Source organism: Canis aureus, chromosome 8, assembly GCF_053574225.1.
Source record: "Canis aureus isolate CA01 chromosome 8, VMU_Caureus_v.1.0, whole genome shotgun sequence".
Lineage (NCBI taxonomy): Eukaryota > Metazoa > Chordata > Mammalia > Carnivora > Canidae > Canis > Canis aureus.
The window spans coordinates 59,027,420-59,055,085 of record NC_135618.1 but is presented as its reverse complement, the minus strand read 5'-3'; the positions used below and the strand labels follow the sequence as shown (position 1 = coordinate 59,055,085).

The window sequence follows — 27,666 nt, the reverse complement described above, 5'->3', positions numbered from 1 at the left end:
CCATCCTAGGTTATAAGAGGATCCGCTGGCCACTGTATGGAGAAGGGCAGTAACAGGGAGACCCAGGCAGAGGCTACCACCATCATCTAAGTGGAGATGGTGGCTGGAGCAACGGAGGGGGTGAGAGGTGATTGGATTCTAGATACACCGCCATGCCAGAGCCACAGATCGAATGTGGAGGTGTGAGCCAAAGGGAGAAATCAAGGTTGATGCCAAGGTTTTGGCCTGAGCATGAGGGAGGATGGAGTTGCCACTTCCTGAGCTGGGGATGCACACCCTCATGGCGCTCACAACCTGTGGGTCATCCACCTAAGAATCATACGAAGAGTGGAACCATAAGGTGACTGGGTGTTGGAGAGGGCCAGGGGGCCGTGAGAGCTCATGGGAGGGGAAGCGTGTCCCCAGCAGCGGGAACAGCACGGCTGAGGCTTCGTGGTGGAGGGGGCATGAAGAGTGTCAGGGCTGAGTGCAGGGGTCTCCGTGAAGAAACTTGGGGCATCATTCTTCAGGGAGTCATCAGAGGGTTTGAGCGGAAGTATATGTGCCTGTGTGCGTGTGTGACGTGATCAGAGCTGTGTGTCCTGAAAGCATCTCCCGGGCGGCAGCAGCAGTGTGGAGGCCCCTGGGGAGCCTAGCGAGGGGCTGTCCTCATCCTGCTGGGTCTGGACGGGGTGAGGGCTGTGGAAGGGGACCGAGGGCTTGGAGCAAGTGTGAGCCACATGCTTGGGCAGGTTGGATCGGGGGTAAGAGCGGAGGTGACATCCCTGGTGCTGTTTGGCTGAGTTTGCAGATTCGCTGCCCACAGTTTCCTTGGGGACATTGGCTTTCCGGGAATAAGGGATAGAGATACTCGGGGCCCCACGTCCTGCTCGGTGACAAGGCTCAGCGAAGGGGAGGGGTGCCTGAAGCTATCACTTCCTCTCACATTCTGAAACCCTTCTTTTCTTTTTGAAGGTGAAAAATGTCGCAGTTTCATTGACCTGGCCCCAGCATCGGAGAAGGGTAAGTGTGGCCCCCGCTCAGGTGTGCAAGCCCAGCGCCCTTCAGAGACACTTCCTGCCCAGGTGGCTTCCCGCAGCCCCGTGAGGGTTTCTCCAGCAGCACCACTGGGTGACGGCTCCCCAGAGACCCATAATCCTGCAAAGCTTCAAGTTTCTCGAGCGGTTGGGAAGGGGAGAAAGGCAGGTGGAGGCCCATCCTGTCGTTCCCCTAAGTGGGACAGTCCCGAGAGTCATAATGCTTCCATGTCCCAGTCCACACCAGGATTGGGGGGGAGGTGGGATAGGTGTGTGGATGTCGGAGTGAGGCTAGACCAGTGTTGGGGGCGCTGCATCCAACTGCAGGATTTGTCCTCAGGGGCGGGAAACCGGCTGTCCTGTGTCTGTCACTCCCTGTGCACGGGGCCCAAGAGCAGAGATGCTGACCCTCAGCGACGCTCAGAGTAGAATGGTCAGGGGCTGGCCGCAGCTCGCGTGTAGGGTGAGCACAGCTGTAGGATTAGCTTTAGCTGTAGGGAATGGTGGTCCAAAGTAGCCGACTTCAGAGGAGAAATGCGCATTGCTTCTATAAAAGTTTGAAAGTAGGCAGTCCAGGTGGCTCTGCTCCATGAAGTTCTCAGGATCCAGACCTTGATGACCTTCTCCATCATCTCTGTGCTTTTGTCTTCATAATCTAAGATGGCAGCTGGAGCTCCAGCTGTCACACCTGCCTTCCAGGCAGCAGCTTAGGGGGGGCAAAGGAGAAAGGGTCAAGCTTGTGTGTCAACTCCAAGGTTTCTAGAAGTTGCCCACAGTACCTGCTCATGTTGCCTCGGCCAGAATTTGATCCCAGGGCCAGACTCAGCTACAGGGAGGCTGGGAAATGAGATTGTTATCCTGGCAACCTGGCAACGTGCTCAGCTAAGGCTGGGGTTTTATTATTAAGGGAGAGCGAGAGAGCAGATTCTGGAGGATGTGCTGCCAAAGGAACATGAGGGCATGGCTGCCTCCTCAACCTGCCTCCCCCCTGCCACCGAGGAGGATGTGCAAGGAGAGCAGGTGTGCTGATGTCTTCAAACAGCCTGGAGATTAGGAGAAGGCTCTGGTTCTGGGCCTCGGGGTGGGGAAACTGAGGCAGAAGTCCAGTCCTAGATACTGCCCCAACAGGGGGGATTTCATCATGCCTGACTCAAGAGAAATGCTTTAATCCAGGGCTTGGGGCCAGTCATGTCCCCTGCTGGTGGGGCTGGGCTTGTGGCTGCCCTGCAGTGTCTGGAGGGTCAGGGACCTGAAGGCTAGATGTTGGCAAAAGGGGTACTGGCAAGGGGGCTATGTGTCACAGAGGCGAGTGATGTTTCTGTCTCTCGGACACTGTCCCCTTGGAGAGCTCCAGGCAAGTGGCAGCTTGTGAGTTGGGGACCCTCAGACCCAGGAAGAGGCCCAGCCACCTCCCCCAATAGCAGACTTTCGGCAGTGGTGGGGCACTACCTCCTCACCTGGCTTCCCAGCGACCGTGCCCTGCTTGGCTATCACAGGAGGCCACCCTGAAGTTTCGAGCTGAGCAGCTGGGCCCCAGCTTCCAAACTGAGGTCAAGAAGCCTTAGGAATACTGCTGCTAATACCTAGATGGTGGAGGGACACCCAGGTGGCTCAGCGGTTGAGTGTCTGTCTTCAGCCCAGGGCATGATCCTGGGGTCCCAGGATCGAGTCCCATGTCGGGCTCCCTGCATGGAGCCTGCTTCTCCCTCTGCCTGTGTCTCTGCCTCTCTCTGTGTGTCTCTCACGAATAAATAAATGAAATCTTAAAAAAAAAAAAAGCCTACATGGTGGATATGCACTGGGCAGTCCCCATGTGCCAGGCGCTGCATTAACTGAGAAGCCCCCCACAACTTTGTGAGGAGCGGCTGACAAAGTCACCCCACTGCCAGATGCAGAATCTGAGCCTTACAGACTTGAAGCCAACCCGCGTGTCACTTCTCATGCAGGGCAGAGCCCATGCTTCAGACCCCTCCGTCAACCTGCGTCTTACAAGCCTGTACCTGGAGGCGGCCCCTTGCCAGTGTTCGGCCAACTCCAGTAACCCCCAAGGCCATGGAGCTGCAGGGCCACCTGTGCCTCACATCTGGCATCCAGGAGGCATGGCCCCTGTGTGCACATGTCAATGCGTGTGTACAGTGGGTTGAGGGTGAGTGTGCACATGCCCGAGCAGGTGCTCCCGTGAGTAGGTGTGCGTGGATCTCCTGTGTGTACACGTGCGTGCCTGTGTGAGTGTGCCTCCTCTTGTGTGCCTGGGTAAGCACGCATATGTGTGTGTGTGCACGTGTGAGCGTGTGTGGAGTGTGTCCATGTGTGTCCACATACCTCATCGAGGCATTTGAGCTTTATGCCTGCTTCTCTTATGAGGCCTGAGGGCCCCAGAAAGATTGTATCTTTGTGTTTTACTGGCCTCGTGATTTTTCTTTCAGGGCTTGGTCGCCCCGCCAAGGACCTTCTGGCTGTGTATATAAAAATGTTTATAAGAAGGCTGAGTGGGCTGGCTTTGCCGCCAAGTGGCAGGACGATTTTCACGTACTCGCTGCCTGCCGAGCACTTCAGCTGTCCCTGGGATCGGTGGGGTTTGTCGTGCAGCTCCGCGGCCTCTCCCCAAGCACCCCCCGCCTGGCCCTCCCTAGATGCCTGCAGGCAGGTGGGCTCATGGGACCATCCCTCTGTGCACCTCTCACCACGGCTGTCCGTTTCAGATGAGAACCCCGAGCTGCAGAGATGGAGTGAGTGGTTCAAGGCCACACCGAGAATCTGGGGCTGGTGTTCGAGCCCACGTGTGTTCTCTCCCAACGCACACTCTTCTCCTGCATTCCTGTCCCTGCGCCCACTCCCTCTGTGACTTACCTTCTGATCTGCCAGATATGGTAATAATCATGGCACTCACACTAACCGCCTTTTATGCAGTGCTTATTGTGTGCCAGGTGCTGTTCTGAGAGCTTTACATCCATCGGCTTATTTTAATCCTCATTTTACAGGTGAGGAAACTGAGGCAAAGAGTGAATTGACTTGCCTGAGGTCATACAGTTAGGACCCTGGAGTTTGAACCTGAGCAGTTTGGCTTGTAAATGCCTGGTTCTTCTGCTGAAAAAGTAGGCCTCCAAGACACTGTGAATGAGCGAGTGTTTGTGTGTGTGTGGTATGTGTAGTGTGTGGTCAGGAGTCAGTGTGTGTATGTCTGAGCAGGTACTGCTGTGAGAATGTGTGCACGTGTGTCTTGTGTGTATGCTTACATGCTGGTGAGTGTGGGGCCCTGTACATGGGTGCACAGATCAAAGTGTGTACATGTGCATAGATGCATGGGTATGTGTTTGTGCATGGGTGTGTGTGCATATGCAGAGATCCATGGTGTGTGTCTGTGCAAGCATGCACGGATGTGTGTGTGCACGTGCAAAGATGCATGGATGTGTGTGTGCACAGATACCTGGATGTGTGTGCACATGTGCATAGATGCATGGATGTGTGAATGCACATGTGTGTGTGTGCATAGAGCCCTGGATGTGCATGCACATGTGTGTGTATGCACGTGTGAGGATGTGTGCTGGGCTATACTTCCCCTTCTCCTTCACCAAGACCTCTGAGCTGAACTTAGGGTGTTCTTAGACTAGTGTTCCCCTTCTTTTCCTGACCTTCTGCCTGGCAAACCACAGTCCTGCTTCAAGACCCTTCACGAACGGCACTCCCTCTTTGCCATTTTTTCCAATATCCTCTTGCCTCTTGCTTCCCGACCCTGTCCCCTGGAAAAATATTTGTCTGTGATCTGTCTTTTTACCATGGCACGCATTTTTCTTAGTTTGTGCCTGACCATTGTAGTTTTGTGCTTCACATGGGAAATATCTTTTTGTTTTATACTAGCCTAAGCCACATCCATTTTTCATCTGGATTCCTGCCACAATCTCTTAACTGCTTACCTCCTTCGGTTCTTGCCCCCTTGATTCACTTGTGCCAGAATGATCTTTTTAAAGCATAAGTCATCTCATGTGAATCCCTGTTTAAAGTCCTCCCTTGGCTTCCAACTGGCTCAGAGAAAAAGCAAACGTGCTCACCCCACCCAGCCTGTGAGGTCTGTGGGATCTGGCCCCGAACTTCTGGATCTCATCTCTTGCAATTTCCCTCCCCTCCTTCACCACACTCCACACTCCCAGCTCCCCCAGATCCTTCCTGTTCCTTGGGTCAGCCAAACACGTGTGTGCCTCAGGACCTTTGCACTTGTTGTTCCCTGCTCCCAGAACTGTTCTCTCAGCTCTCTGCACAGCTGGTCCCTCCTCATCATGCAGGCTTCTGTTCCAATGTCACAGCCACAGGGAAGCCTTCCTTGAGCATCCTCTTATCACAGCCCTGTTTCCTGCCAAGTCCATTTCCACCCCTGCACGTCACTTATTACTGCCTACAGCGTATTCAGTGCTTACCTGACAGAGTGTCAGCTCCACGAGGGCAGGGATTTTGTCTCCTTTGTGACTCACCCTGTCTCTGGTACCCAGGAGCAAAGCCTGGCTCTGTAGGCGCTCCCCAACACCCATTGAATGGGAGAAAAATGAACATGGATTTTAATAGTATGCACTCTCGTTATAAAAATTGTAACAATCTTTAAATACAAAAATGAGGAATGAAAATCTCTTAGGAACCCACACGCTAGATATTCTCTAATAATGGTTTGGTTATTAGCCCTTGAAGATGATAGATAGATAGATAGATAGATAGATAGATAGATAGGCACACACACACACATATATATAAAATCATAAATTGCTTTTCATATCAATACCTAAAACCATCTTCATCTTTTGGAACAATTATATAAATTTCCATCACGTGCTCACGTAGGAACTGTTTACGCAGGCAGTCCTATAGATGGACGCTCAGATTGTGCCTTCACTGTACCTCAGGACTTCAGTGTCATAGTAGATGAGTCACTCGTATGCACATCTTTCTCCTTCACAGGTCCGGGGCCCTCTGAGGATAGCCGTGGTTTCTTATTTACCTCTGGGCCTCGGGGGCCCAGCCCCACTCTGGAGTTGCACTCGCAGAATAGTAGAATAAGACTTGAACAAAGTTCTGCCCAGCAGGCTCTGGGAGGCGGCGGAGGACGGTGAATTAAAGATACCCGAGCAATTTATAAAGATGAAATGGGCAAATGCAGACAAACAGCAGTGTCTGTAGGTTGTGAACTTGATATTGAGAATGCAGAGAGAATGCGTCTCACACTGCCTTGTCTTCCTCTTCCCTTGTCTCTCAAAATCTCAGTCTCTTATTTGCTGGGGCAAGATTCCCCTCCCTATGGCCAGATTCCCCTCCCATGGCCAGTGGGTAGTCTTCAAACCTAGCGTACTAGTCAGCAACATCCACCGTAATGCTGGGTAACAAGCCATCCCGGAGCTCAGGGGCGTTCAGCCTTTGTTTTTTGCTCACATGTTTGTGGATTGAGTTGGTCCCAGTATGTAGTCTGGGCTCACTCACGTCTGTTCCATGTTTGTTCATTCTGGAGGCCAGGCAGAAGGGACAGACATGCAAGATGGCAGGGCACCTGGGTGGCTCCTTTGGTTAAGTGTCTGACTTTAGCCTTGGTCATGATCTTGGGGTCCTGGGTTTGAGCTCCACACTGGGCTCCCCGCCCGTCTGCTTGTCTCTCTGCCTCTGCCCCTCCTCCCACCTGTGCTTTCTCTCTCTCTCAGATAAATAAATAAAATCTTAAAAAAAAAAAAGAAGTAATAAGGTAGCTAACTGCACAAACACATGTTAGACCTTTGCTTGCGTCATGTCTGCTGTCATCCCATTGGCTAAAGAAAGTCACACGGCTACATCCAACATCAATGAGGCAAGAAATACACTGACCACAGGCCTCAAGGACGGCTGGCACCTGGTTGTGCTGGAATCGGCTCACCTGGATTTCCGGGGTGTATGTGTGCATATGTGTGCGTATGTGTGCATGAGCCTCACTGATTTGCTGGTCAAGGTCTCCCCTGGTCACTGTCTTCCCAAAGTGACCTATTTATTTCTCCATGAGGGACTTTAATGTTTGGATGGTTTCTCTTGCCAAACACCAACCAGGCAGCCTCTGCATGCCAGTCATTTTCACACATGCCTTCCAATCTGACCGATATTTCCTGAGTACCCACTACGTGGCAGGCTCTGGGCGAGGCATTGGGGGTGCAAATATGAATGAGGCAGAAGTCTCTGCCCTACAGGTGTGGGAGAGAGCTAAGGAAATGGTTAGCAGACATCCTGGCAGGGCTCCAGCCGAGCAATAAAGAATCCACCCTGCAATGGAAGAGGCAGGAGGGACGAGATTTTGCCACCCGAGATCTCTGCAGAGAGTCCCTGAAGATGTCTGGGTTTTCCTGCCTTTACATCATTAACAGGCTGCCTCGGTAAGGATTGGTCCAAGGTGTGATGTGCGGAATGTCCCCAGTTCCTAAACCCCAGTTTGGAGCTTTCCCTCACGGGGTGCCTGTGCTCTCCTGTAAATGAATGAAAAATGAATGAGCGAATGAATGAATGAGCTAATTGAGCCTCCCGTGATTCACAGTCGTCATCAAGCAGCAACCGATAACCGCCGGTCTGCTCTTCCTCGGTGCCCATCAGCACTCACGGTGGAATACGATTCAGCAAGCGGGGAGAACAGTCTTCAGCTGCTCACGGCAGCACGGGTCTGAGCAAGGGAAGGCAGCTTCAAGAGAACACATCCTATCTGATTCCATTTATATAAAACTGGAAAACAGGCAAAAATGAGTCTGCACCGTGAGAAGTCAGGACAGTGGTCGCCCACGAAGACTGGAGGGGGGCGTGCAGAGGGCGCCGGCAGCTGGCGATGTTCTGATTCTTGGTCTGGCCGCTAGTTACGTGGACTGTGTTCCGTTCATGAAAATTCATCAAGCTGTATACTTGCGGTAGATGCACTTTTGCTGTCGGGATGTGATACTTTAAGAAAAAGTGCAACAAAAATTTCCCATTTCTGAATTCGAAATGATCCTCCTAAAGCGAAAATCCAATTGTATCGGGATCCTGCCTGAACCCCTTCCCTGGGTCCCAAACTTTATATATGCCAGGATATTTTAATATGGAGTTCATCTCCCTTTGTGATCCATCTGGAGCTAGTCTGCCTTTTTTATTCCACTTCCTACCATCCCTGACATTGACCCTGGGCTCCAGCCCTGCCTTCCCACTCAAGTACACTTCCCTCAAGGTCCCCATCGTCTTTCATGCCTCTGTGCCTTTGCATATGCTGTTCCCTCTGCCTACTTACCTTTACCATCCCTTGTGTGCCTTGGAAAACTTCTATTTATCCTTCAAAACCCACCTAAGACATGACCTCTTCTCCTTCTTCCTCCTCTTCTTCCTCTTGCTCTTCTACTTCTCCTCCTCCTCCTCTTTCTTCTCCTCTCCTCCTCCTCTTCTTCTTCTTCTTCTTCTTCTTCTTCTTCTTCTTCTCCTTCAATTGAGAGAGAGAGTGAGCAAGGGAGGGGGTGGAACAGAGGGAGAGGGAGAGAGAGAACCCTAGGCAGGCTCCACATCCAACACAGGGCTCCATCTCATGGCCCTGAGGTCACAACCTGAGCCGAAATCAAGAGTCCGATGCTCAACTGACTGGGCCACCCAGGCGCCCCAGATAGGACCTAGTCTGAAAAGCCAGCCTGAACCTAGAGGTATCCATGGTGACTGGTCCTATTAGGACCCCATTGCTCTGCATTGGAATCATCTTCTCCATCACACTGGACACTCCCTGAGGACAGGCACTGGGTCTGGTCCTTCTGGTGGCTCCTGTGCCCCAGGCAGATGGGGTTGGCACACAGTAAGCATTTAGTAAAGGTCTGTTGAATGAATGAAGGAAGGAAGGACGGAACAAGGACCATGTTGTAGACCCTGGGTGGCCCATCTGGGTTTAGAAACCTGGAATCTGACTCGGGAGGCTGTGGTCTCCTCTGACCCGCCCTGGGCTGAGCTGTGTTAGCCACCCCCGCTCCCCGCCCCTGTTTCCCAGCTGGGATCTCTGGCAGCCACCAGCTGGCAGCCTTTTGTGAAACAATCTCCAAAGCTTGTAGGTTTCATTTGTTTAATATTTCGGGGATGTGTAGCAATGTGGTGGCTCCACGGCCACAATCCTGAGTCCTGCCTGAGTCATTTCTCACTTCGGTTTCTATAATAGTTTCTTGTTGGTTTCCTCAACCTCTCTGTTCTGCGCCTGAAATCGATTTACAATTCTGCTGCTCACTTAATTTATTTAGTGCATTTTATTGATTTATGTCATAGAACCGAAACATGCGTAGATCAGAACACGCTGGGCAGGGGAAAGGGAGAGGACACCCAACTTTCACAGCCGCCTGGGATCTGACGTCGGAGCCCCACGCTGGTCAGCGTGCACCCCAGCACACCGGGTGGCCGGCGCATCCTGTGCCCGTGTGTTAAGCCCAGGGGGTCTTTCCCCTCTGTCTGCCTTGGGAGCTCACTGTCAACCCAACACGAGCCAGCCCAAAGGTCCTGCCTCTGCAAAGTCCTCCCTTTGCCCCCAGACCTCGTCAGTCACACCTGCTCCATGCTTCTAAGTTCCGGGGAACATACCTGCCGTCTGGGGCCTGACAAAACGAGAGCTCTGATTCTTTCATCCCCTGAGACCGAGATGAACACAAAGAGGCAGGAGACCAGCCCCAGTGGTTGACACGTCCGTTGTTCCCTCTCACCTGCCACTCCCAGACAATATCAAGATAATTCTTGCAGCCCTTTGGCCAAGGGTGGGAGTCATCAATCATCTGAATGGCCCTAGTCCGTTTGTTTAGGTAGCAGAGCTCTGGAATCCTATCGAAAGAGATCGCTTCCTGGCCGTTCTCAATAATCTCATGACACAGGCCACCTCACTCACTGTCATTTAAGTCCTGGAGGCAGAGAGGACTGCAGCCTTGCTTCCAGGGATGGGCCGCAGTGGCTGTATCCACCTTGCCTCAGGCCAGTGGGTGGCATCCCTCCATGCCAGGCTGTGTGCCAGGAGCCAGGCCACTGAGGGAGTCACACCGGCTTCTGCTCTTGAGGAGCCTTCTAGTGGGGGACTGATGGGGAGGACAGTCACATCTGTGGATCTGGGACCCAGGCGGGTGGCCAGAGGGCTGCAGAAGGGGATGATGAGAGTCTGGCAGGCTGTGCGGAGGGGTGCCACGTGATGAGGGTCCTGAAGGCCGAATGGCACTCCTCCTGGTGCATAAGGGGCCCAGGGGCTGTCATTCCTGGTAGAATGAATGGCATGTGCAGAAGAGTCCACGTGGCAGATGCACAACAGTCATTTACTGAATGACTGAAAAGTAGAAGGAGGGTGGAGTCCAGAGAGGTTAAGTGCCTCGCTCAAGGTCACACAGCAGGGTTAGGTGAGAGTCAGGCTCACCCTCCAGGCTGAGATCTTTCCAGCAGCATCCTGCCTACCCTCCCCCACTCCTTTCTTCTCCCACCCACCCCTCCCACAACCCTCCAGCATCATTTTCTCCAGGGCCCTGTCACCTCCCTCATTCTGAAGTGCCGTTTCTGTCACTTTCTGTTCTGAAATTCTGGATTTCTCTAATTACGGTCCCTTACGAAAGGTGTTTAAATCCCGATGCCTGGTGGAAGACTGCTCCTGGAGATCACAACATCTAGTAATTGCTTTAGTTGCTCTAATTCCAATTATTCAAGATTATCTTTCCAGGTAATTAGGTGTCTGGGTAGTCTCGCCTGCTCAGTCTCTCAGAGAGCGTCATATTAACCCCAAACGGTGACCAGCTTTCATGTTTCATAATTGGAAACAGTTTCTCCACGGTGAGAAGACTCTCTTAAGTGTAAACAGTGGTAATTTAAATTTCTAAATGACTCTGTGGTCTTATCATACTTTGGTGTGAGAAATTAGCTTGGACACTTCAATCCAGCCCTTTGCCTATCTGAGCAGGGGTTTCAGCAGTAGGGGGTGGGTGGTGGGTGGGGAATAAGACTTGCTGAGCTGCACGGGGTCTGCAGAATTTGAAGGATGCTGGCTCCTTTCCATAACCCAGAGAAGTCTTCCCATGGTCCCTGTCTTCCTGCACCTGTCCTGGGAATGGAATTTGCAACAAGACCCTTCTATTTGGCCCAGGTCCTGCATTCGCAAAGAGCTTTAACTTTAGACACACGATGATTCCTTCAAATGAAGTTTAGACATACAGCTGCAAATCAGGGTCACCACATTCAGTTGTGCAGGTTACGCACTGTGTAACTCTGGTGTCATGATCCATACTGTGGTCTATGTGAATGGCATAGGATTGGGCAGTGCACATTCTGTACAACTGTAGGAGGGGGCCAGGGATACATGGACAGGGTTAAAAGAGGAGAGCGTTCAATATACAATCTATACCTACATTTCATTGTTGAACCACACACTGCCTGGTATGAGCTGCGAATCTGTGACCTTATTTTGTCGTGTTTCCTTGTCTTAATCAATATAATTTCATTGGTATAATTTAGGATCAGTGAATTGTACAGGTTTTAAATGTACGATTCAATGAGTTTCAGGGAATGCGTACATGCGTGTAACCCAGACCCCTGTCAAGATAGAGAACCATGGCCAGCATCATGGGCTTGTGACCTACACAATCACATACGGGTCCCATGCACAGAAGGGATTTACATTTGGTTTTATGCTCCGGTGTCACTGTCTTGAAAAAATTTAAAAAAAAATTTTTTTATTTATTTGACACACAGAGAGAGGGAGCAACCGCAGGGGAAGTGGCAGAGGGGGAGGGAGAAGCAGACTGAGGGCTTGATCCCAGGACGCCAAGATCACGACCAGAGCCGAAGGCAGATGCTTAACTGACTGAGCCACCTGGGCACCCCTGTTTTGAAATCCCTAATAATTTTTTAAAGATTTATTTATTTATTCATGAAAGACACACACACACACACACACACACACACACACACAGGCAGAGACATAGGCAGAAGGAGAAGCAGGCTCCCTGTGGGGAACCTGATGTAGGACTTGGTCCCAGGACCCCGAGCCAAAGGCAAGCACTCAACTACTGAGCCACCCAGGCACCCCAGACCTGGGATTTATTCTTTTTATTTTTTAAAGATTTTATTTATTTATTCATGAGAGAAACAGAGAGAGAGAGAGAGGCAGAGACACAGGCAGAGGGAGAAGCAGGCTCCATGTAAGGAGTCTGATGTGGGACTCGATCCCAGGACTCCAGGATCAAACCCTGGGCCAAAGGCAGGTGCTAAACCACTGAGCCACCCAGGATTCTCCCGCCCAGACCTGGGATTTAAATGTAGAGTTTCTGAGTACAGTGTTCATGCAGTGCGTGGGCTCCAGGTTCAAATCCTGATTCTCCCTTACTAGCTGTGGAATGGCGGGCTTGCTGCTCATCCTCTTTATGGCTCACTTTCTTAATCTCTAAAATGGAGATAATAGCATCTGCTTTGTGAGGTTCTTCTGAGAATGGAATAATCCACATGAGGGGTTGGTGCAGGGTCTGGTGCAGTCAACGCCAGCTTGAATGTTCTCTTGTATTTTCCCATCCTCGGTTTGGCCCAGCCTGCAAGAAAGCTCACTTGGAAAGTAACTCAATTTACATTGATTTCTACTCAACTAAGTTATTGAATAGTGCACAGAATTCCATTCACTGCTAGATACTTCCACACCCCTTGTTTCATTTAATTCTTTCAACAGCCCTTTGGAGTAGATGCTATGATTTCTGGTTTACATCCAAGGAAACAGAGAAGTTGAGCTATTTGCCTGAGGTCACACAGCAAAGAGATGCATCCATCAGTCCCATACCGTTTCTGCCACACTTCACATGTCTTTCTTCTCTCTCTCTCTCTCTCTTTTTCACATGTCTTTCTACTCTGCCTGGTGCCTCTGGCCCCTCTTCTGCTCCTCAGGCCCAGAAAGTTCTTTGGTTGGCTTTGCTGTGTGTTCTGAGCCAGCCAGGCGGCCCCCCTGGCTCACAGCTGTCGGGGACTGTGGAGCAGAGGGAGGTAGCAGCTGAGGGGACCCACGGCTGCTCCTGCTCCCAGCACCCTCTGCTCCTCACACATCCCATCTGCTGACTTCTGCGGCCTCTCATTTGCAACCATCTGCTGGGCTCCCTGGAGGCTCTGTGAAGGCCTGGGATGTAACACAGAACCCCCCCTCCCCCAAATATGCTGCTTTTTGCCTGTGTGAAGAGCAGAGGGCTTCAAGCCCCTGAAACCCCTATCCATGCCTCGAAGCCATCAGGAACTACAAACTCAAGAGAGAAGGCCTTTCAAAAGGAATGTTCTAGAGGGCTGAAGCCCCCGCCCCAATTTGCTGCCCAGGAATTGGCTCCCACAGCCCTGGTATGGATTCCCAGAGCCAGCCCGACTCCTACACCTACAGGCTTTGCTTCCTTTAGGCTTTCCCCTAATCTCATTTTGAGTTTAAAAAGTCCAGCATGTCCTGGGCAGGGATGCCCTGGCCTCTGCTTGTCCACAGTCTCTGTGACTCTGTGACTTTGTGGCCCTTAGTCTTCTGATTTTCAGCATGCAATTTGCCAGAGTCAGAGAAAGGCCCGATGTGGGGGGCAGTGATGGGGTGCTTCTACAGATGGGAGAGAGCACAGGTGGCTTCTCCAAAACTGGTGTCTGGTTGGTCTCATCGCTCAGGGTCCTTGTCTGGCTCATCTCTGGTGGTGAGGACAGAGACTGTCAATTTTATTCATTAGTTAAAGAATTGTGTGTGTGTGTTTGTTTTTGTTGTTGTTTGTTGGTAATAGCTTTGTTGAGATATGATTACTTACCATGGGATTTGCCTTCTTAAAGTGTGCAGGTCAGTGACTTTTAGTATATCAGGGTTGTGCAACCATCACCACTATCAACTTCAGAACATTTGCATCACCCCAAAGAGAAACCCTGTTTCCTTAACCTTCACTCCTCAATCCTCCAGAGCCCACAGGCCTCGACAACCAGTGATCCACTTTCTGGCCCTGTAAATTTGCCAATTCAGTCCACATATGAATGGAATCATATAATATGCGGACTTTTGGGTCTGGCTTCTCTCCCTGAGCATCATGTTTGCAAGGTTCATCCACATCATAGCATGTGTCAGTACTTCATTTCTCTTGATTGCCAAATAATCTTTTGTTGTATGGAGATATTACATTTTATTCATCTTTTATTTATTTATTGAAACTTTTTAAAATTGAAAAGTATAGTAACAATTAAAAATACATAAAATACAAATATAGAGCTTAACAATCTATACTGTAAAGCAAAAACTTTATTTTCACTGAGGTCGAGAAAGAGATCGCTGCTGCACCGCCCCCCCCCCGCCCCACCCCATGTGTCCTTTCCTGAGCACTAACTCCCGACCACAGAGGAGAGTAATTACTGCCAGGCAGGGTTTGGCAAAGCATGGCCCATTGCTTGCTGTTGTAAATAAAGTTTTATTGAAACACAGCGATGGCCGTTTTCTTATGTAGGTGTAGCTCTCATGCTATAATGGCCAAATTAAGTGGTCGTGAGAGAGACCATATGGCCTCTGGTTCATAGACAGCTATCTTCTCACATGATGAAAGGGGCTAGAGAGATTGGGGGGATTACAAAGCCATTAATCCCAACCTCATGACCTATTCACCTCCCAAACGCCCCACTTCAAAATACCAACACACCTGGAGTTAGAATGCCAACATATGAATTTGAGGAGAAACAAACATTCAGTCGATAGCAATCATAGCTGTAGTCTGTGCATTTTCATTGCTATGTAATATTCCATTTTGACTCTACCTTCTTTTGTGTTCATTCTACACTTAATGGATATATGGGTTACTTTGTATTTTTATTATGAATATTGCTATTGGTTCTTCAAGTGTGGGGCCCAGATGGATGGCATCAGTGCCTAGGAGCTTGTGAGAAGGCCCCACCATGCCCCCCTCCAAATGAGAAACTCTGGGTCTGGGGCCAGCCGTCTCTGTGACAAGCCTTCTGAGCAGCCACTCCCGTGTGAGACTCATCGCTCCAGTGTTGACCTCAACATGGGGTTGCTCTGTCCACTTTGTATTATCTGCAGTTTTACTAAGCCAAACCATCTCAATTTCCAAAGTGGGGGTACCAGTTTACACCCCCACTAGTAGGGTATGAGAATTCCCATTGCTTTCTCCTTGATAATATTTAGCGTTACCGGATATTAACATATTTCCAACCTGATGGATGAGAAGTGGTATCTCACTGTGCTTTTCACTTTGCACTTCTCTGATTGCTAATGGGGTTGAGTATCTTCTGACGTTTATGCCTATGTGGATTTTCCCTTGCAGTGCCTGTTTGCTTCTCCTGCTTGTGTTTCTATTAGATTGTCTTTTTCTTAGTGATTTATAGACATTCCAAAAAAGTTTTTTACATATTTTAATCCTTTGTTGCCTATAGGTATTTCAAATTCCTTTTCTCACTCTGGGGCTTACCTTTTCACAGATGTCTTTTTGGTGAACAGAAGTTCTCAGCTTTTTTATTGTGGTAAAATATATATAACCTAAAATTTACCATTTGAACCATTTTTATAAGCATATAGTGCAAAAAAAAAAAGCATATAGTGCAGTGGCTTAAGTATGTTCATACTCACCTGCATCCATCACCACCATCCCCCTCCGGAGAGCCTTGTCATCTTTCTAAACTGAAACTCTGCCCCCATTAAACACTAACTCCCCACTCCCTCATCCCTCTGGACCCTGGCAACCACCGTTCTGATTCCTGTCTTTAAGAATTTGGCTACCACATTTTGTTAACCTATTTGTGGATGGACATTTGGATTGTTTTTACATTTTGGCTGATGTGAATAATGCTGGTGTGAACATGGGTGTACAAATATTATCTCAAGCCCCTGCACTCAGCTGTACTGGGTGGATACCCAGAAGTGGAATTGCTGGATCACATGATGACCAGATGTTTAATTGTCCGTAGACCTATCATACTGTCCATCGCAACTGTACCATTTTACGTATATGATGCAAGAGGGCGCCAATTTTTCTACATCTTCACCAAGATTTGTTATTTTATGTTTTGATAATGTGTGATGTGTGTGATAGGGTGTCTCACTGTGGTTTTGATTGGCATTTCCCGAAGGACTGGTAATATGGATCATCCTTTCATGTGCTTTTTGGCTATTCCATATATCTTCTTTGGAGCAATGTCTATTCAAGTCCTTTGCCCATTTTTGAATTGAGTTGTTTGTTTTTCTGTGATTGAGTTGTGGGAGTTCCTTATATATTCTGGATATTATACTTTATCAGATATCTAATATGCAAGTATTTTCTACCATTTTGTGAGTTGTCTTTTAACTCTGTTGATGGTGTCCAAAAGTTTTTAATTTTGAGGAAGCCCAATTTATTTGTTTTTTCTTTTGTTGTCTGTTTTCCTTTGTTTTGCTTTTGGTGTCAAAACACCAAAAAGAGCTAAGAGATCATTGCCAAACCCAGTGTCATGAAGTTTTCCCCTGTGTTTCCTTCTAAGAGCATGAACACAACCAGAACTTCTTAATCTATCCACCCACTTACCTATATACCTACCCATCCATCAATTACCCACCCATCCATTCACCTATCTATCCATACATATATCTATCCATTCATCCACCCATCCACCAATTCATCTATGAATCCATCTATCCATCCATCCATCCATCCATCCATCCTTCCATCCATCCACCCAGTAAACACTTACTGATTTCCTACGATGTGTCAGATACTGGGGATATATATGTTGATTTGTGCAGGTCCTACTGGGTTCTTCTTGCCTCAAAACTTCAGTAGCTCTACTGATTCTCCAGCTGTACCCACACCACTTCTGACCTCATGAGAAACACTCCAAGGCTGTTCCAGGGCCATTGGTCTAGAAACCTTTTGCATTCGTTTGCTTCTACTCTGTGCTAGGTGCAGGGTAACTCAAGTCTTGTTACTGTCCTTGTCTTTCCTTGGGAAGTTAGGTGGTTCTTTCTGCTTTAAGATTTCTGAAAGTCTGTTATTCTGTCCCTTACAGGATGATGATGATGATGATGATGATGATGATGAAAGAGAGACAGAAAGAGAGAGTGTGTGTGTGTATGTGTGTGTGTGCATATGTGTGTAAGTTGGGGGAGAGTGCAGGCGCTACTTTAGTGGTCCACTCCAGCATCTTTACTTTCTTTGCTTTTCCTTGTTTAGTAACCCCAGCTGGCATGATAAAGAAATCCCCAGCTCTCAGCGGCTTTGCATGATCAAAGTTGGTTTTCTGCTCACATGGAGTCCAGTGTGGGTGCTTTGGTGGCAGGCTCATCCAGAGATCTGGTCTCTTTCCTTTGTAGAACTTTGGAGTGTTTTCCGTTCAGCCAGTTGGGGAAGAGAGTAGAGGAAGATGTGGGAGGTCCGTAAGGGCCCGGCTTAGAAGCAGCTCACTTCATTCCCAACCCACATTCCTTTGGACACAACTCAGTCTTACAGCTGCCTTCAACTACAGTGGATATAGGGAGATGGAGTTTAACTGTGTGCTCATGAGGAAGAAGAAATGGGCCTTGGTGACACATAAAAGTCTCTGTCATGCCCTCTGACTTCCTTTCCTCTGTGCCTTGGGCCAGGGAAGCTCTATTAAGTGTAGGATGTGGAGGAGAGGGGAGGTAGCCCAGACTTTCCCTCTGTTCTTCTAAATATATCATTTACAGTACCAACTGTGGCTTTTGAACTTAAAAGTGCAGACTTTTGCAGCTCTGTAGCCTTGTTCTTGTGGCCTGAGAGCTGGCCTTGGCATTACACAGTACCACCCCACTCCTGCAGCAGTGAATACAGGTGGCAAAGGACCAGGGTTCAGGAAGGCTGTGGGAAATCTCAGCTAATGTCTCAAAAAATTATCTCGCTCCAGTTAACCTAAGAATCTGGCTGGGTGTCTGCCACATTTTAGTTTGCAGATTTCTTGCTCTTTTTGAAATGAGAATGCCATTCCTGCTTTCAGGTACTTAATTCCTCACTGGTTCCTCAAGCTTCCCCACTGCACATCAACAAAGGGCCCGCCTGTCCCCCTTGGAGGGTCCTAGTGGGGTTCCACCTTGCCAGTGCACACGCTGCCCTTTTCACTTGAAATGAGCCTCTTCCTTGCCAGAGAAGTCAGGAACAAAGCAGAATCTGGGGAGCTCTGCTCACTTGCTGTCATGATTTGACATCGTACCTTGGGCTCCGAGCAGCCCATTCATCCCTGCCTTGTTATTCTTGTTCTGAACAGGACCGCAGAGCCCTTTGTGGCTCTCGCCAGCAGGTTTTTTTTTTTTTTTGCGACGGGCTCTTGTCCAGCCTGACAAGATCTCCTTCTCCACTGGGCCGTCTGCACCCATCCCTGCCAAGACTCCAGCTGTGTGTGGAGGCGTGCTTGCCTCTGCAAGCCTTCACGGAGCGCAGCATTTTGGAGTCTTGGGAAGTCAGTGGCCATCCCATCCCGTGTGGCCCTCTGCCCTCCCGGGGGCCCTCTATCTCCCTGGTCAATCATTTAGGCAATCATGTACTTCTAGGTCATTCTCCTAGTGAGACAAACCGGGGCAGTGATGCAGAGAGCGCTTCCCAAACCCTTGGCACCACCATGGATTGGAGACTGTTGGTCCAGCCAAACTAGCAAGGGGTTTTGAGAGGACCATCCCACAGGACCCAGATGACAAGTATAGAGGACCGGGGGATGGGGAGAGAACCAGGGTTCGGCTTAGCAAAAGAGGATGAGCCTTGAGCCGGAGGCATCTACGATCTGAGTTCAAACCCCAGCCTCTGATTTGCAAACCCACTGTCCTTACCCATTGTGAGCCTCAGTTCCCTTTATTTGTAAAGTGATCAGGATCACCTCCCAGGAAGGGTTCTGTGAATATCAGCACCGCCTCTCCCCTTGCCTGGTATGCTATTGGAAAAGAGCATGTAAAATTTTTAGTGTCCTGGGCAGGCTAGGTGAAGGTCAGGTGGGGTCGATTCCCTGGGTCCTGAGGTTGAGGGGCCTGAGATGATGCTGTCGTCGCCATGTGGGTCTCGGAGCCAAACCTGACCGTGCTTGGGGTAAGAATCATCAGGCGGAGTTCCTGAGTGGTAGCCTTTTACAGGCTCAGTGGTCACCATAAGGAAAGGCATCCCAAGTGAGAGGAACAGCATATGCAAATCCCAGAATGGATGTCTGGGGTCTGTTCTGTCCACGGTAGTGAATGGCCCTCGCTGGACTCTGAGGGGGTGGGGAGGAATGAGGAGCCAGGCTGGAGGGGTCAGCAAGGCTAGGTTACAAAAGCCTCAAATGTTATGTCAAGAAACTTGGTCTGTGTCCGGAAGGCCACCCGGAGGATGAGCAATGGGACGAGTGGCAGCATGATGTGACCTGAACTCTGAAAACTGATTCACAGCTGTCTCTAGACAGATGGGTGGCATCGGTGAGCAGCAGTGGGCCCCAGAACCCTGAGGGAGCTCGTGGAGGGCTGGAGCCATGTCCCCTTCATATCTGTGTCTGGGGTGTGGCTGGGAGCTTGAGGAAGTGCTTGGTTAAGATCTGGACAACATACATGTTTCACAGATTCAAAGTGGAAAGAGCCTGAGGTCAGAACCTGTTTTATAGACTAAATTTGGCGTTGAAATAAAAACCCAAGAGGAACCCTGGTGCTGTCTCTGAAATCATCCTTCCCCCATCAGGGCATGAGGAGCTGGGGCGGTGGGGCTTAGCTTGCCTTTAAGGGACTGGTAAGGCTGTCCCTCCCAGGTCAGGGAGGAGGTTTGATAATGGGAGTGGGTGGGGTTCTCTTCCAGCACCTCGTTTCAGCCAACTCTTTGCATAATGGGCTCCTTCTCAGCCCCAGGTCCCACCTCAGTGTCATCCCTGGAGAAACCTTTCCCTACTGCCTTGGTAAAAATAGACCCCTTCCCTGGCCACCCTGCTCTGCACAGATCCACAGATCCCTGGAATGACTTTTTCTGTGTTTACTTGTTTGTCTTGTTTGCATAAGACATTGAGTTCCATGAGGGCACTGTCTGGCCCGCCTCATTCGGCGCTCACCCAGTGGGTGCTCAGTCAACGTCTGAGCTACAGAGTGCAGCCTCTGCTCTGAGCCAAGCCCTGCGCATAGACCATCTCATTTAATTCTCCCAGTGGCCCAGTGGAATAGGGGCTGCTTTTGCCCCCATTATACACAGGGACAAACTGAGGCTCAGAGAAACTGAGAACGTTACTCAGACTCGCACTGCCACCAAGTGATGGAGTCGGGATCGACTGGCTTCCACACCATGGTTCTGTGCTGGTGCCAGCGCCATTTGCTCTGGGTCTCCTCTGCTTCTGGTTCTCTTCTGCATACTGGTTTCTTTGGAATTGAAATTCATAGCTTTACCTTTTAAACCCTCCTTCCCTTCCTGCACCTCAGTGGCTTTTGTCCCAGGAGGTTTATGTAGAATCAAATGAGAGGGAGCAGGAGGGTAGCAGGAGAGGGGAGGCACTCACACTTGGCCTGGCGGCCCGCTCCCTCCTTCTGGGCTGCAGTGTGCCTTCCCCTCTGCTGTCTCATTATTTCCCGTGGAGTTTTCATCACTGTCTCTTTAGGACTCAAGTTGACAAATAAACTGGCTGAGTTGGTGAGAAGGATTTAATTTAGCTCACTTCGTGCCCTTCATTCTCTTGTACCCACGCCAGTGGAGGGAGAGGGGTGGGCAGGGGTCAGCATCGGGGCTTGGCCTCCAGCAGATCTGGGGTTGAATGTGGGACCTCAGACCTGTTTCTGAGCCTGGCAGGAGGTGGGTGGGAGGGTAAAAATGACAAAGACCTGGGCATTTGAGGTTTGCATTCTGATAAGATAATGTGAAGAAGCTTCCTTCCAGGAGCGGGTCCTGGTTTCTGAGAGTACATGAAGGCTTTGGATTATTGACCTTAAGTCATTGGTTTAGCAAGTATTTATTGAGCGCCAACTGCGGACTGCCCCAGGATTATTGTAAGGGTATATTGTTCCCCCATGGACTCGCTTTTGGTGAGGCAGGAACTCAGGGGGAAGAGAGTGAGCAGGTGTGATTCTCGGTTCAAGGTGCTGATGGGCAGTTGTCCGTGCGTGTGTACAGGTGATTGATAGATTTCTCTTTATCCTCACCTCTTCGTTCCCTGTCTTCCATACTGGCACCCAGCGATTCTGCTTAATGTACTCATCTTTCTTTCTTTCTTTCTTTCTTTCTTTCTTTCTTTCTTTCTTTCTTTCTTTCTTTCTTTCTTTCCTCATGATCCTATGCGTTCTTTTTTTTTTTTAATTTATTTTTTATTGGTGTTCAATTTACTAACATACAGAATAACCCCCCGTGCCCGTCACCCATTCACTCCCACCCCCCGCCCTCCTCCCCTTCTACCACCCCTAGTTCGTTTCCCAGAGTTAGCAGTCTTTACGTTCTGTCTCCCTTTCTGATATTTCCCTGTATTGCTTTTGCATATTTTAAACCTTTATCAATACTACATCTATTAGTCAGCTATTTCTGCAGTAAGACTGTATGAGAAATCATGCCAAAACTCAGTGGCTTTCAAAATCAAGGATTGTTTTTGCTTGTGGGTCTGTGGGTGGGGTGGGATTACTGTTGCAGGCTGGGCTTGCTTCTAGATGGTCAATTGGGTTCATGTCTGCCCTGTTCACTTCCTAACTTTCTGGAGCCAGCATCTCCCTGGAGAAGATCCTCATGGCCATGGTGGCAATGAAAGAGGCAGGAGAGAAATCTCTGATGAGGCTTAAGCCTCGGCTGGGGTGTCTACACAGTCACTTCTGCCCTTCTTCCAGTGCACAAAGCAGGTCACACGGCCAGGCCCAAAGTTAGTAAGGTGGGGAAGCATATTCCGTCCCACGCATCAGGGGTAAGAATGTTTGCTGAGCAGGAATGTGGTCGATCACACAGTGTGTGTTGTTGATCTCTGTGTCTTAAGTTCCCACGGAGCACTGCATGATTAAAGGGCATCTGCGTGGCTGTGGGCACACCGGATCCGACCCCTGATGCTCCGTGCCGAGCGTCTCCTCTGCGCTACCTACTGTCCTAGCGATGGACACTGAGCTTGTTTACTGCTCCCCGCTGCCTGTCCTCCTGAGGACCTGTGTGAGAATATCCTTGGGGTGTACGCCCAGGAGCAGGATTGTGGGGCCCTAAGAGGGTAGGCTATACTTATTTGGAGAATTAACACCAGTGCTTGCTTGAGGACCCCATACCCCCCCGCAGCCAGACCAACATTAGGCCTTATCCAGCTTTTTGAGGTCTGCCTCTCTGGTGAGTAGAAAGCATCAAGTCAGGTCTTACAGCCTTCGTTTGCATTTCTCTGATTATTAGCATATCTTATTGTTCTTCCTGCATTCCTCAGGCTTGGATTTCCACTTCTGGAAACTGCTTCTTCTTGTCCTTGGTGCTGTGTGCTTTTCACCTGGAGAATGGCCATGGGCTGAGCTGGGGGCAATAGGGTGGAGACCACCCATCTGGACACACTGGGCTGAGGTCGGAGACGGGCACCCATGTGGCTGAGTCCTCGGTGGGCACAGGCAGGACTTGTGCTGGAAAGAGGTCCAGGCTTGTCCGCTTTGTCTCAGCATTCATTATTTAGACTTCAATAGCAGCTCTGAATGGGAAACTTGCTTTCCTTTGATTGGCTCCGTGAAGAACCCAAATGAAGAAGCAGATGCCAGATTATTTGCTGTATTACGAGTGACTTGGGAGATGCCTAAGAGGTACCCAAGCCCATCTTGCTCAGATTGTTATGGAAATTGAGAAAAAGCTGTTCTGAGCCATACCTGTCGAGGACCTACTATGTGCTCAGGGCCTCCTACATGCTGAATTTTCAGGAATAATGATGTCACCTCAGAGATGAGAATAGGACCTACCTCATTGCGGCCTGTGAGCATTAAAGCCATTAAATCCATTCACTCTATCAACAAACATTGACTGAATACTAATACTATTATGTGCCTGACATGTGTCAGGCCCTGGGATACAGCAGTGAACAATAAGAAAACAATCCTACCTTCTTGGATCTCATATTCCAAGGGGGTAGGGGAGGGGGAGTGAGAAAAGAAATGAGTATGTGGCAGGTAGAGAAGGTATTAAGAGCTAATGAGGAGATGGGGCAGGGTGGTTGCACTGGTAAACAGAGCAGTGGAAGAAGGCCTCCTCTGGCTGGTGGCATTTGAATAAAGACCCAAAGGAAGTCAGGGTCTTTTCTGGGATGTAATCTGGGCTATAGGAGACCTATTAGAACAGGAAAGAAGGAGAGGGTGGTGGAGGAGAGAAGAAAGCTGGGACCCTGCCTAGTCCCTCCTCATTCTCTCATTCTGTGCTGGGTCACCTCACCAAGCTCATCAAGGAGCAGACGTAGCAATCACAACCGCAACAGTCAAGACTTTTAATAACCACATTCAACAGAAACACAACTCAGGCTGAAAGGAAAAAGAAAATGTATGGGTCCAAGTAACTGAAAATCCACCTTCAGGCATGGATGGATCCAGGATGCAAAGTACATCACTGGAATCAATTTCTTTTCAACTGTTGGTTTTCTTCTGTTAATGGCTTTGATCTTGGGCTGATTCTTTCTAGAAGGTGGCAGAATGATTGCTAGAGGGTCCATATACAGCAATCCCAGAGGGAAGAGAGCTTTTTTCCCTTAGCAGCACCCACAAAAGCCTCAGGCTGATTCTCACTGGAATGGTTTTGGCTCCTTGCCCTTTTTAAATTAATCATTAGGGAGATGAAAAACTCTGATTGGCCAGGCCTGGCTTGTGTGACCATCCCTGGGGCTAGGAGTGAGATCTCACAAACCACAGGACGAGTGCCACAGGACGAGTGAGAGGAAGGGTGGTACTCTAAGGAAAACTGTGCAGCTGTTACCAGAAGGGAGTGTGGGCTGTGTCATTCTGCCCCCCACACTATGATTTCCATCCACCAACACCTGCAAGGAGCCATTTATCCTCTAGTGCAGTGGCTCTTGAGTCTGGCTGCACACCAGAAACACCCTGGGATGATTTAAAGGAAGACTGGTGCCTTGGGTCCCACTCAACAGATTCAGATGCAGTAGGTCTGAGATAGGAGCCTGTACCATTTTATTTTATATTTTATTTTATCTTAAAGTAGTATTTTATTTTTATTTTATATTTTATATTTTATTTTATTTTAAAGTAGGCTCCATGCTCAATGTGGGGCTTGAACTCACAATCCAGAGATCAAGAGTCTCATTCTCCACCCTACTGAGCCAGCCAGGTGCCCCTGCACCATTATTTTTTAAATGTTACTCCAGCAATCGGGGCCGAGAACTCTTGTTTCTGAATCCCCACCCCTAATTCACTCCATGTATTACCATTCGATTATAAGGAAAGACTTCCAGTGTCCTAGTTCACAAGGAGGAAGGGGCAGGAATCCATAACCAGACTCGAAAGCCCTTAGCTAGTCTCTGGCTTATATATTAAACTGAGGTTTGAACTGGCCTGGGATGGGGACCAGTGGCTTCTGACAGGCATCAAAGCTACTGAAATTCAAGCCCTGCCACCTGGGGCCACCGGCTGCTCTGAGGACCCCCTGATTCCACCTGCCACTGCTATGCCCGGCCACCACCCCTGTGTCAGCAGGAAGCTCCTGGTCACCTGAACGAATCTAATTAGATGCCTCTCTCTGGGGTGGGCTGGACTCTAGACACACGGAGCTCTGGTCTCTGTTTTGTCCTCTTTCTACTCACAAGGATTTTGTTTTCCTTAGAACTGGGCCCTGGGGGCGGAGATACTGGGAAGGACCAGGTGACACAGAATGAGAGGCATTTTCATGGATGTTAGTTGCTGCCATGTCTTGAGGACTTGGGCAGCTTTGGATGGGGAGAAAGTTCTGGAGTTACGTGGACCAGGGCTGCAGTCCACACTCTGACTCGCTTCTCTTTGTGATGTTGATCCTGACTTCTTGAGCCTCAGTTTCCCCATCTGTCAAATGTGGCCAATAGGAATTTCTACCTAATCGGGCTTTCGTGGGAATGAAACAAGGCAGTGCTGTGGAGTCTGTGAGCCTGTGAAGGTTATTCTGACCTTCCGAATAAATACTTGTTGAGCGCCTGCTTTCTCAAAATCTGTGGGAGGTACACAGGGAGACTTTCTGCCCTCATGAGCTTAGAGTCTAGTGGAAGAAACAAACATGAATACAATGAAGCTAGGAATGATTTATGCAAGGACAAAGTTGTGGTAAAGCACAGATTCTCCACTGTGGCTGCACATCTAAGAAATATGGATGCCTTACCTGCCCACTTCGAGATTCTGATCCACTGGACCTACGCTGGGGTTTGGGTACCAGTGTTCTTAAACTCTCCCCAGGTGATTCCAATGGGTGGCCAGGATTGAGAAGCACTGGCCAAGTGAAAGGAAACTTGCCTAGACTGGGAAGTGAGGGTGGGTGTCCTGGAGGAGGTGAGAACTGAGGGACAGGTGTGAGCCTACTAAGGTAGGGCTTGGTGGGAGTGAAGGTGAAAAAGAGTGTCCCAAGTTAGGGAATAGTATGTACAAAGGTCCTGTGGTTTGAAGGGGGATGACATTGAGGAGGGGGTCCAAGAAAAAAGCCAATGTGGCTGGAGCACAGAGAAGATGAGGGTGGAGATGTGGGAGGGGTCAGACTGCACAGGACTTTGAAATCTTTCCTCCATCTGAGCAGTAGAGAGAGCCATTGAAGGATTCTGGTGAGAGGTGACAAGGTCAAATTTGCATTTTCAAAAAGATCCCTCTGGTTATTGTGTGGGGGAGTAGATTGGAAGGGGATCCATTTGGATACAGGAGGCAACACTGTCCCCTGGGTGAGCAAAGACAGGGGGTAGGGTGAGGGAGTAGCTCAGCGTAGATACAAGTATTTGGCTTTGGCCTCAGGCTCTGACCATGCTGTCTTAATTCTTCTGAGCCTCAGTCTCCTCATCTGAAAAGCAAGGGTGGTAGTCCTAGCTACCTCCTGGGCGTGGTGTGATCATGAGATGGGAGATCACTACCTGGCTACACCCCAGCAGGCACCTGATTTGCTATCAACTTTTTCAGGCCACTTCTACTTAGGCAGCTCCCTCTTCCTCTTCAGTCCTTGCCCCAGATGTCACATCTTCCAGCTCGTTGTTTCTTGGCTCGGATTCCTTGTCAAAGCATTTTATCAACCGGATGGCACTTGTCTGCATCCCCTGCTGGGCTGACCAGGAGCGCTGCAAAGACAGAGAGCATAATCACTTTGATCAGGGCTCCATTTCTAGCCCAGTGCCTGGCACATAGCAATCCTTAATAAATGTGATAAGTGAAGGCATATGTGAAGGCTCAAATAAGTGGATAGCCCCCTCCCCTCGCATTTTATGGAGCCAGGACTGAGTATAGACTGGCTTGCAGTCAGGTGGTTGTAGAGCACTTCAGTGATGGCTTCCCACACTTACAGTGTAATGTCTCCTAGCAGAAGATGGGACAAGGCTCTGTCATTCCTTTTCCCTGTCTCATATTTGTGAAGCCTGTTTTGTTGAAATCCAATTAGAAGCCCCACTTCAACTAATGTACAAACACTTGCACGGAGCGTGCCTCTCAAACTTAAACAACACACACATTTTATGCAGCTGATTTTTACCTTCCTCTCCGATGCTGCCATAAACACATTATGGTTTGGACCTCCTGCGCTGCCCTCTGCTGTCACCATTCAAGGACTCTATGCATGCCGCAGGTGGGACCATGTTCTTGGTTGATCCTTTGTCTTTGCTTCTTTGCTGGCTTGGTTAATGATGCCATCATTCATCTTGTCAACTCCTGCCCCTTGGCACTAACGTGAAAGCACCGCTGGTCCTGTGGATTCTGCTTCCCCGGGTGGGTGGATTCTCTTACCTCCTTCACAGGAATGCAGCCATGGGTGAGCCTGTGGGATTACCCTTGCATGATTAGGTGGCCTGCTCCTAACGGGATCTCCTTCTGCCTACCTCTCCCCTGCTACACATCCTGTATTCACACCTGGGCTTCCCCAAATCAGCACTCCTGTGTCTCTTTTCTCTGAAATCTTGAGTGGCTTCCCTTGGCTCTAGGTTTCTGAGTCCAGCCTCCTTTAGTTAGTGTTTAAACATTTTCCCCCAATTTGGCCTCAGTCTAGCCTTACATTCTACCCTTCCCCCTCTTCCACCACCCAGTGCCCCAACTCCCCAGGGACACTCATTCTTCCTGGAAAATGCCCCTCAGTGACTGCCCCTCTGACTCTACTCAAGCTGGAATTGCAGCCTGAAATGCTGGCCCCTCCCACTATTGACATTTACACACCCTTCAAAACCCAGATCAAATGCCACCTCCTTTATGAATTTTAATCTCTACTCAGATTTAATTGCTCCTTCAAGTTGGATGTAAGTGAAACATCCAGACAAGGAATGAGATAGATACCCTTAGCTGTCTTCCCAATATCTGTCCACCCTGCCTGACTCCTTCCAAAAGGAATTTGTTTTTGTTCAGCTATCCACATGATTCCTGGGGAATGTAGCCTGTATCCCCAGCCTGTATCTTGATTGATCTAAATCAACAAGGTTATCCTGTCCCCTTGACAGTGATTGGCTTAGAAGTAGGTGTGTGGCCCAGTTTTGCTGGGAGACTGTGGAAAACTTTTTTCACTCTTAGAAGAGATAGAAGAGTGTCTTCCACTTCAGTCTGGATTGCTGACAGCATATTATGACCGTAGGGGTCAAAATTAGGACAACCCATCATCTGTTACTGTCA

At 49.4% G+C, this 27,666-nt stretch overlaps 1 protein-coding gene across 3 annotated transcripts in view; it reads left to right on the top strand.

Moving 5' to 3' along the window:
- The window catches only part of GSG1L (GSG1 like), a 202,077-nt gene that overhangs the window by 70,040 nt on the left and 104,371 nt on the right, over positions 1–27,666 (top strand). For all 3 annotated transcript variants that reach the window (XM_077907120.1, XM_077907119.1, XM_077907118.1), the window contains exon 2: positions 955–1,002. In XM_077907120.1, the coding sequence (XP_077763246.1) occupies positions 955–1,002 (48 nt within the window). The remainder of the gene's footprint in view (positions 1–954; positions 1,003–27,666) is intronic.